The sequence below is a fragment of the Haliotis asinina genome, chromosome 5, assembly GCF_037392515.1.
Source record: "Haliotis asinina isolate JCU_RB_2024 chromosome 5, JCU_Hal_asi_v2, whole genome shotgun sequence".
Lineage (NCBI taxonomy): Eukaryota > Metazoa > Mollusca > Gastropoda > Lepetellida > Haliotidae > Haliotis > Haliotis asinina.
Genome location: NC_090284.1, coordinates 1,319,945 through 1,331,533, shown reverse-complemented (window position 1 = coordinate 1,331,533; position 11,589 = coordinate 1,319,945). Strand labels below are relative to the sequence as shown.

Genomic DNA, 11,589 nt, shown 5'->3' with positions numbered 1-11,589 from the left:
TTGTTTTATGTCTATTCATTAGTTTTACATTCTACTCTGTGATATCCTAGTTAGTTTTACTGTCCCTCGTCGACAGGGTTTTACAACGTATGTGCTATAATTCATTTGTATTATCATAATTACTTGTTCTCGTCACGATATGGCTGCAATATTGCCGATGTGACGTTAAATATTAACTCACTCACTCACTCACTCACATATCTGTATTTGCTCACAATCAATATTTCCTCGTATTTGATTTCATTAGGGTCCAAAGAGTTAAATGGTTTCCTGAAATCTAATGTCATTTCTTTTGTTTTCTTAAAATTTAAAACCGGAAAGTTATCTTTACGCCAATTGGTAACGTCATGAACGTGTTTGCGATTGTTTTGGAACTCGTGGTGATTTTTATTCATATATCCTACTGATGTCGGAAAGGCGGACGTAAAATCTCTAATAGCAACATCAAACATGAGAGCAAACAGCGTCTTTGTACATGCAAGTGAAAGCAGTTTGCCTGTGGCTGCACTCACCGTTACGTAAACATGTGTGTATTGGAATCTCGTACCGTTCATGACACTATTCTAATTTAAAGCTTCAAATTAGGCAAAACAAGTCTGTTGGCTATGTTTGTACTGTCAGTATGAGGCTCTATATATACTCAATGCCAAAAGAAACGTGATATCAATAGTTACTGTGACGTAACTCCACAATGTTGAATAGGTATCTGATATGTAATTGATTCCGTTAAGACAGTTTTTCAGTGCAAAAGAAGGATGTTTACCGCAGGCGCAGCATACATGACATCACGCAACACTAAAAATGTGAACTCTGAAGTTTTCATTTGCCCGGGCAGAGACAGGCCATGAAGTTAGAACTGCATTCCTTGCATGGCGTTCTTGTTCTTACAATGCTGCCTAAGGAACGGATCCTACGTAACATCAGCATTCGCATTTTCATGCAACGGTGAGCATGCCACGTGTACAGTGCCAACGAACGTCGAAGAGCAACAGGGGATATTGGGGCAAAGAGGCGCATCCATCGCGTCGTGAGGTATTATGGAAGACATCTGTTCACCATCTGCAGACTGCTTGTCCACTATCAGCATACAAACTCCGTCGCCCACCACTCTCGTAGTGAACGTCCCCATGTAACGCCATACCGGCAAGACCCCCACATTGTGACCCTCATTTGCAAAATTGCTTCATACCACCTACCACTATAGCCCGTAACACCATAATAAAACAGAAAAGACGCATCGGCGACATTACTGTACGTCGCCGTCTCATTCAGACTAGTTAACGTTGCCGCCGACCATACGTTGAATAGGACAAATTGTTATGGATAACAACTTCTTTATTGCGTGATTGCGACGCAATATTTGTACACCTCAACTTGGTTGATTAATGCCACTCAAACAAGACCATACGTTAGTTGACGTCTGACGCCACAGCATAGACAAACTCGACTGAGTCAGTCTGTAGCAACTGACGCAATGGACACTGGCAGAACATCGTCTTCTCAGATTAAAGCCGCTTTGGTGTCGATACCGGAGACGACAGAGTGAAAATATGACGTCGTCAAGGTGAAAGATTCTCAGAGAAGTGGTTTTTTTTTTTAGAGAGATTATTGGTTGGGGCGTTCCCTCATGTTTGGCCATGTAATCCTTCATGTAACCTCATGGTTGGCCATGTAATCCTTCATGTAACCTCATGGTTGGCCATGTAATCCTTCATGTAACCTCATGGTTGGACATGTAATCCTTCATGTAACCTCATGGTTGGACATGTAATCCTTCAGAACAGCGGACAAGGTCGTCGAAGGGGCGTTACAGCGCAGCGTTACATCGACAGAGTGTTGGGTCCAGTATTTCGTCCATTGTTTTGCCTGGGGAGGAGCTGTGCACTGTCAAAAGGGAAAGTTCAGTGGCATAAATACATTCCAGGCTTTATCAAACAGGACGAGATCAGGCTTGTTGTCGGCATAGATCGCATGCAGACCTACTGTTAGAAACCGTGACCTGCTCATGAATGATGCCTTGTTTGGTAGTCTGACGTGTTCATGCTTGATGACTTATTTGATAGTGTGGCATGGTCATGCTTGATGAACTGGTTGATAGTTTGGCGTGGTCATGCTTAATGGCTCGTGTAGTAGTGTGGCGGGACCCTGCTTGATCTCTTGGTTGATAGTGTGGCTCGATTACGCTTGATGGCCTGTTTGGTAGTGTGGCGTTATCATGCTTGATGAACTGGTTGAGTATATGGCGCGGTCATGCTTGATGGCTTGTGTGGTAGTGTGGCGTGATCATGGTTGTAGTGTGGCGTGGTCATGTTTTGATGGCCTGTTTCCATAGTGTGGCGTGGTCATGCTTGATGGTTTGCGTGGTAGTGTGGCGTGGTCATGCTTTGATGGCCTGTTTGTATAGTGTGGCGTGGTCATGCTTTGATGGCCTGTATGTACAGTGTGGCGAGGTCATGCTTCCTGATTTGGCAGACAGTGTGGTATGGATGTACTTCATACCTGGTTAAAAGTATGGCACATGTCCGCTAACGTGGAGGTACGACTGTTTCTTTCACTTGTGTTAGGGGCATAATGACTCCCAAACACACAAGCTGTGGGATACGATATGACAGACATAAGTAACGCAGCCCCAAATTCGCACACTCAAGTGTTCACTATTGACCCGTCATATGATAGAACGTGAGAATTACGTGGACGGGGCGACTGCTGTTCATCCAAGTAATCCGTGCATTACGCTTTCCGTTCTTTTATCATTTTCCAAATTGTTGCACTATTTGCGACGAGTACAAAACTTGAAATGACCTGAGCCGTATCGTGGATTTACTGTACTAGCAAACAAAGATACCTTGCTGCGTTGTATCATTTTGCCACAAGACATGAAACATAAAAACTAATTCAGGCTCTCTTGAAGGGTTGCAAACTATTGCTGGAAGCTCATATGGTAGTTTGAATCCAAATTGTTGATCAACATGGCAGTAAGCAACTCCATGTCATCAGTAAGAATGTAGTAGCTGTCTGGTATCATGTTATGTATATTAGTAGTGCTGCACACAATACTTTACGTTCTAATGACTATGTGCCCTGGATTGAGTTTACTGATATCTTTCTGTAAGATGATGGTCCGCTAGTCAGTCGTGGGATATAACACGTGGGTTTTGTCTGCTTATCTCACTCTTCTGCCCACAACACCAGTACCTCTGTGAAGCTCATGTGCCATTTGATTTGCACTTTGTGCCCGGTTTAATAGCTTAGTCTTACTGATGAAACAGTCTTGTACGCCAGTGGTCGCCCACGGGCAACCAGTTCAACGTCTATTATCAAGGTTGTTTGTCTGTCAGTAGCGTGGTCGTAATCTGCTAAGAACTACTTGTGAAACTTTAAGAAGTCTTGCTACAATGTAGCAAATGTAAAGCAGCACACTGACGCGGAAACTCATTAATCGTCCTGAAGGAAATAATGATTTTCTAAATTAATATACAATCCTACAACTTGGTTCTTAAATAATATCACCCGAAAATGGAATACTCACTTCTTCATTTTGTAGATTATGTTTGGTTTTGCAAGTATGTCCACACTAGATATAAACTATAGATGACCAGATGCTGTCGTATTGGTAGATTGTGGTGGAAAGTATACTCATGGAAACCATTGAGGGAACACATGAAAGTGCAAGTGTTCCTTTATTCTTTTCCAGGTTTCTATTACTCTTTGGGTGAAAGTCTGAAAATAAAAAGGGAACATGTATACTTTCATGTGTTCCCTTATCCGTTTCTATGAGTATATATCCATATTCATTCCTAAATATGAGTTGAATATTATCGGTGTATGTTGTTGCAATTGCAGATGCATCTATAACATATATATATCCTAAGTAATGTTATATAATTTCATACAATGTTGACTATGTTGGTGGTAAAACGTGTTAGAAATGATTTATTCAGCTGTAGGTATGGTTTTGTATTGACTGTGACTAAATTTTGAAATAATCTTTCTCAGGACAAGTGATCGTGAGAAATACATTTAAAAGGTCCACCTCCAGATACTTTCTCAACTATATATATTTTATAATTTCCTCATGTGTGTAATTTTCTGCCATTGTGCATTGATGTATTACATTTTTAGAATAGTGTTGAAATTATATAAAAATACGCTTTAAACAGCGATGTGCTATGATAATGGTAAGGGTTTTACTGATCTTTCAATCTAATCGTGGGAGTGTGGGTAGGATAGTTCACACCCCCTGGGAGCATTACATCGTCCATGTTCAATAAATAACGCAAACAGTGTGTGGGCTATGCACTAGAACTATAGAGAAAGAGGCAGATTATTGATCTGAAAGTACCTGTTTCAATTAATGAGTTTTTATTGTAGCGGAAATATTTTGTAAGCGGTTTAGTGTTGTGCGAATTACTATACATTCCCTCGCTCTCGCAGGCAACAATGCATTAGTGTATCACCGAAATATAGCGGTAATTTTCTGTTTGCAATTCTTTGTAGATATTAATATCACCAGTACTCTAAAAACAATTCAACCCCAAACTGCTCCGTCAACTTGTGTTTCTGCTTGGGTAGGCAACTTCATCACACAGTAGTTTGTGATTGTTGGTGATAGATTAACTCTGATAGAAGCAATAACTCTATTCAAACAATGTACAGGTAAAAACTATCGTCGATAGCAAATCAGAAAGCCCTCTTTATGTGACTTACACCATGACTCGGCACTACTGCCTCACAGCGCATTGCTGTTGAAGAGCAAGGCAGAGATTGTATGTGGTTTGGCTGTTTACAGAGACAAAGATGCATCACTTCAAGGTTGTCACATGTGGACTGTGTCTACTGTTGTTACTGAAGGCAAGCAGAGGTCAGGATGACCACCATGTATTTCAACTACACAATGACCTCATCAGAAATAACAACCCAAAGGTGAGACCCGTCAAGAACAGCAGTGACACAATCACGGTCTCTTTAGAACTTCATCTTGTGAGCATGTCCAACTTTGATGAAGTTACTCAGACAGTGACAGCCAATGGATTTTTCATAGTTTCTTGGAAAGATGAATTTCTAACTTGGAACGCCAGCGAGTATGGAGGAGTCCGTGAAATAACTCCTGACTATGGGAAGGTTTGGAGACCATACATCACTGTTCGCAACGTGGTGGATCGGGTTCAGCCTCTGGGTCTCGACTTTGGGGTCATGACAGTGACAGCCGAAGGAAATGTGACATGGGCACCTGGCGATACCTTCAAGACTTTCTGCCAAATGGATGTTACCAATTTTCCTTTGGATGAGCAGGAATGTGAATATATAACGTTTGAGTGGGGAAGTAATCTGAAAGAAGTTGATATAAAACCCACTAGTGACTCTATTGGGTTAAGTTTGTTCAACTCTAACAGCCAGTGGGATATCACCAACACATCTTCTTCAAGAACTGTCTTTCAAAACAGTGACAGGTACTTTGCCTTTGTAACTTACCATATGACCTTAAAGAGAAAGCCATCTTTGGCCATACTGACAATTCTCCTGCCTGTCCTGGTACTGGGATTAGTAAATGTGGTCGTGTTCCTCATTCCTGTGGAGTCTGGCGAGAAGGTGTCTTTTGCCATCACGGTGTTGCTGTCTTTCACTGTATCTCTGTCCTTCGTCACTGGACTGCTGCCACAGAACGGTGACTCATTACCTATGTTTACAATCTTTCTTGTTGGCCTGTTTATTATGAGCTCTATCTACGTGTTCCTGACAATCTGGGTCGTTCGCGTGTTCCATCTAGATGCAGCCATTAGACCTGTTCCGTCGTGGATGGGACGTATGACAAGGTCCTGGGAGAGATGTTTCTTTGGCACTCCTGCTGTCGGAAGTACGGAGATCCTGTCACTGGACAAGAAATCGAATGGATCATGGACTCCACCACCGATGACCTGGAAACGAGTGAGCAGAATGATGAGCAGGATTTTCTTCTATTTGTTCTTCACTCTGTTTATCTCTGCAACAGCGTGTGTTTTTCTGAAGATATCGTGTTTCTGATTTAATGAAAACGATGATTAGTACAAGTATAAACTGACTGACATATGTAACCGAAGGACAGAAACAAAACGGTAATGTGATAGTCGTTGATTTCGGTGTGTTGTCAGTATGGTCCATGAATTAACCGGGACATGTTACTTGCACCCCACTGTTGTTACTGCTGTACAGCGTGAGTATCGACAGACATATCATACCTGCACATATTGTTAATATTATTGAGGAAGTGACAGACAGCCTTTTTGTCTCTTAACGCACTTTACATATCAGTGGACTTGTCCCATTATGATTGTTAATAATATTCATTTGTGTGTTCATATTTTGTAAAATGTCAGCGGGATTTTCTATTTCTACTGAAGTATTACAGTCTGACAAGACATTAAAGACCATTCTGAAGGCCAGTGGCAGATGTACATCAACCATGCCCGCTCACAAGCTCAGGGGCTGCATCTACACGCTAATGTGTGACTGTGGCAGCAGCTATGTAGGAGAGACATCCCGCCCCATTGACATTAAGCTCAAAGAGCACAAAATGTTAACAGATAAATATGACCTTATGTCATCCCTTTCTGGACATATTATGAACAATCCATCACACTCCACTGACTGGCATCAACAACCTAATTAGACCTAAGGCTTCACCAATCCCTTCTTAATCCACTATAACAGCTTCATCCCAACGTTAACCCTAAGTAGATACATGCTTAAAATCATCATTCTGGATTCATGAACATTACTAGTATATATATCCTGTTCACCTGTTAGTCAGCATCCACCTGACGAAGGGGCAATGAATAACCCAGAAACGTTGTGTAAATAATAAAGAAGAAGTTGACATCCACAACATTTTGGCTTATATTTGAATACTAACTTCTAAATGCTTCTCAATAAGCTATCTACGTCTGTCTGTCTCTTCATCAAGCCCTACATTCAAGATCACTCGCTGTGAAAGATTTAGTAGAACTACTTCTCACAGAAAACCAAAACTTTGGTGAGTTGATACTGTATTTGTGACTCATTACCTTAGATTTGGCTCAGCTCCATTGTACTAGAAACCTCTATTATTGTGAATCACTGCATCTTGATCTTCGGTGTCAACACATAAAATTGAATATTTTAGACTTGGCAGGGATATTTTTTGCTGGTTCATAGGGGATTTCTTATACCTTTTGTCACGGCAAATTATTAACCGTAACAGTATCCAACCTCCATAAAGCATGATTTTCCACGGCGCCCCGGGCATGTTTAGGGTCATACCATGGATGGACCTTGGAGTCAAGTCACAGGCTACGACGGTAGCACAAGCAACCGGCCATACCATTGTGTCATTTGGGTTGTGATCTGCCAAGGAAGGGATCTAATGACAAGGTGTTCGACAGTCCCTGTAAATTCATTACACAGTCGACATTTCATGTTAATAATGACATCTTGGCGATTGGTCCTGGAAAACAAAAATAGGTTTTACACGTCCTGGCTGACAACATGTAAGTAAATTTAACTGATGGTGATTCAGACAAAACGCGGATACCCAATGTATCTCTTTTGACAGATGATCTGTTTCTCTTTCCACATGAATAGGTATTTTGATTCCTTCGATTTGATTGAAGATCAGGACCTTCAGGGATACTACAGTTTCAGGTCTGTAGATGACATGTTTGTTGTCATCACATTAGTATCCTTACCTATCCAAGAGAGTTGATAAAATGTTAACTGAGAAACCACAGTGAATGCCCTCTCTCAAATTCAAAACGACTCTCCAGACTTCACGTCATCCGATGAAACATTGACTTCAGATTCGTTGATAATTTGGTATTGTCATGCTTCAGGACGTGGTTGATAGTTTGGCGTGCTACCTTTGGGCCGTGGCCGCTGTCGCATGACTTTGTAGCTAGAAGCGATATTAGGCAACACTTTACAGCAGGTTTTTCTTGCCCCTCCTGAAACTCCTTTTCGTGATAGTTGATTTACACTGACGTTTGCACATATTTGTCTTTGATGTTTTTCTTTTGCACGACTGGGTCTGTTAAAACACAAATAAGGTTCCTGCTGTGTCAGTTCTGATACTCGCACGTCTGCTAACGTGGAGTTACGAGTGCTTCATTCACCTGTGTTCAGGGCACAGTGAGTCCCAACCACACTGGCTGTGGGAGACGATAGACGTAAGCGAGTGAGTTAATATTTAGTCACATCGGCATTATTTCAACCACAGATACAAATTTATAATTAGTTTTTCAATCTAAATGTTTTTAACTATAGGTGACGATACACTATTAAAAGAAGGCTACAGATTGCCAACAGCTGAAGGTAGATGTCGACAGTTGGGACCATGGGGACTTAGAGTACTTTTATTTACCCCTTTTGCTAGATTTACATCATCCCTGAAGCTGTTAGCATGTTTAGACAATATTGCCATAAAATCATGACAGGGCGTTCAACGTTTTTACATCGAAATAGTTTTCCCTTGTGATAAAAATATAGATACAGTCAAGTAGGACATTCGACATTGTCGCATGATGATTTTCAAATCTGACAACCGAAGATAGTTGGTTGAACTGGATGTAATTTATTGATACCTAATTTAATGTCCCACTTCTTTTGCATCAGTTCACGGATATACGATCTAATGACAACTACTAGTAATCCGAGTATGAGATCCGAAGTGATGTCCCAGGTTTGTTGGGTGCAGCCATAGAGTTATAGGATGGTAATCTAAAAGATAATGTTATGGATTAAATGACAGTGGCACAAGCTTTGGATCTATCTGCAAAAAAAACTATAGTCTTTTTATACTTAATTCTTGTTTTCATTAAAATTCATCATATATATTATAGGTTACCACGTGTTCGCGAGTTTGATATGGAGATTTATCATGTGTCCGAGCTATTTATGACACATGATAAATCTCCAAATCAAACTCCATGGATCTATTGTTCTCGTTCTCGTTTGATAGTTAACTTGGACACATGATAAATCTCCATATCAAACTCACAAACACTTGGTCTAACGAATGTTCCTCGACGAGCACCCTCACTGAGAACCCTGTTTTGCTTTAAATCTGGACTGAAAGAATGATACAATTGAAATGGCAGCCGATTGTGTCTGTATACATTTTTGTTTGTGAACGTACAATGTTTGGATTCATACCGTTGCATTCACCACAAAAAGATCTGTCTAGTACCATGCAACGGTTCTAGAATGATATAAAGTATTTATACAAATTAAGATAAACGGTAGCTGAAACGGCGATTTCTTATTTGCGTTTGAACAGTCACGTCACCTCGTGCTGACATTCCACCTTACGCACGGTGCAGTCAAACGCCGAAATCCACACTGTCGTTCATTGTCAAAACGTTCGTACATTAGGAGCTCTCAAATAACACATAACAACGTATGCAACAGCTGCTGTGTTACCATGAAGCTTTCATCAACTTGGGGTTACTTGAGGTTAGGTCAGCATTACCTGTATTGGAATGCACAAGCCTCGAAGACGACACTGGCACCGGGTTAAGCGACAGATGTAGACGTGTCGATATCCTACAACAGGTAAACACACGGACACAGCTGTAGTGAATGTGGGGATTGTTTATGGTACACAGCTACAGAAGTGGCATCTGTGGCCCGGAAGTTACATCATATCTGTCGCTGACCCCTGCCAGGTGGCAGGCAACGCATCGGTCATAATCGCCGCTTGAAAGTCTCATGGCGGACTCCGGAACCAGGCCAAACAGCGAGTCGTTTTGGGTCGCTAGCATCAAGACATGGCGAGTAGATGGAAAGGAGAAGGGTGAATTTGTGCTAGTTTATTCTGGTTGACTTTTCTTTACGCCCTTTCTCAGAATCGCGAACTGGCTGATAACAGGGAGACAATATGTATATACGCTTGTGTAATTTCATGCAAAATCCTGTTGTCCATCAATCAGATACATACTTTACGACCAGTACAAAGTAGTTCAGATTTTATAACTCGGTGGAAACAATCCGAAATAGCATTTACACTCACCCTGGTTCGTGATGGGGCGCCACCTTTTTTCAAAATCGTGGCCTTACGGTCTAAAATCAGTTTAAGAATCAATTAGCTAAATTATGATTTGTTTTCATTAATTAATGAGATCAAAACTACTTGCCACTCGTAGTTAAATATGTTTTTGATCATGACCAAAACGATTTTGCATGACATCGTTTGTAACTGAACTAGAAGAACGATTTGTAACCTTATGACCACAAGCGACTTTGACAGAATCGTCTATGAAAACAAGTTGTATCTCGGAAAATAAGTAAAGCAGGTGACAAGCTTAAAAGGCAGTAGATTGTGAAAACGTACAGCTATTTTAAATGGCACGCCTCCAGATGATATCATATGCCCTCGCGTGGTCAAAGAATGCCGATACGTCAAGTTGTTTGTTTACTACAGCAGTTTTAACAAAGGACTCTAATCGTACCAGATGATCAACGGTACTTCGATATTTCCTGTAATTACACTGAAGATTTGTTATAAGGTTATTGGTTTCAAGAAACCAAAGGAATCTGTTAAGAAGCATTCAGTAAGGAACCCCGACTTGACACATTTTTGTGTGCGAGACGCAGCAAATGACCCTGAAACGTTAGAACTACGTGGAGGAGCCACCATCTGTACGTTCGTTCATCCAAGTAATACGCGCATTACGCATGTCACCATTGCATTGACAGAGAAAGGTTCAGAAACCTTTCTTAGTTATTCCAGATGTAGTTACTATGTAGGCGGATTTCGGTAAAGCTACTGAAGGTATTATCTGTCTGTGTGAACTATGTACTGAACACTGAGAAGTACATACTGTACATGGGAACTCAAACTTTTGTTTCGTCAACCATTTTTGATCATGTCTGGCACAATTCGGAGATACTGTTCGTTCATGGACATATTTTCAAACTTGGACTGAGTCGCGAGACAAGCAATCTTGCAGTATTTCGGTATTGTATGCTACGTGACACATTGATGTATCTTATTCTGCATCTTTTAACAAAATCGGTAATTTTCTGCTTCTGTGACGTCAGCCAATCATCAACTGACTTGCTGTCAACAGACGAGCTTTCTCCGTGTGTCATGGCTGAACATATCCCTCGTCGCTTCTTAAATCTCTCTAACCACGACTGATTGGCCTTGAAATCTGTATGTCCAAGTCTGCTGTCATGTCAGTCTTGGATTTACCGCCTGCATCTACAGCTTGGATGATTTGGTATTTGTGTCAAGATCTAGAGCTTTACGTTTCCGTGACAAGCCCTTCCATGCTGACTTGAAAGAAAGACTTCCCAGATCGCTATTTGTGCCTTGACAATGTCAACAAGATTCACAAGATTAAATAAATGATAACATTTCACAGGTAAGTTTATTTTATTATCCCCTTGATCCCCTGTGAGGAAGCCTGTTTGTTTTAGCCTGTTCGTTGTAAGCGTGTACGTTATAAGTGAACTTTACTGTAATGCGTTTGAAGGACATTGACACACATTCAGTAAGTCGTATGGTCTCATGATACAGTTTGTGTTACTCAATAACTATCTTATTATAAAACGAGGAAGTGATTCCGTGATTATATT

At 40.9% G+C, this 11,589-nt stretch overlaps 1 protein-coding gene across 1 annotated transcript; it reads left to right on the top strand.

Annotated features, from left to right (window-relative positions):
- Window positions 1-889: 889 nt before the first annotated feature.
- Window positions 890-6,021, top strand: LOC137283291 (neuronal acetylcholine receptor subunit alpha-7-like). The gene is made up of 2 exons (XM_067814743.1): window positions 890-945; window positions 4,752-6,021. The coding sequence occupies exons 1-2, from the start codon at window positions 890-892 to the stop codon at window positions 6,019-6,021; spliced, it is 1,326 nt and encodes a 441-aa protein (XP_067670844.1).
- Window positions 6,022-11,589: the final 5,568 nt, after the last annotated feature.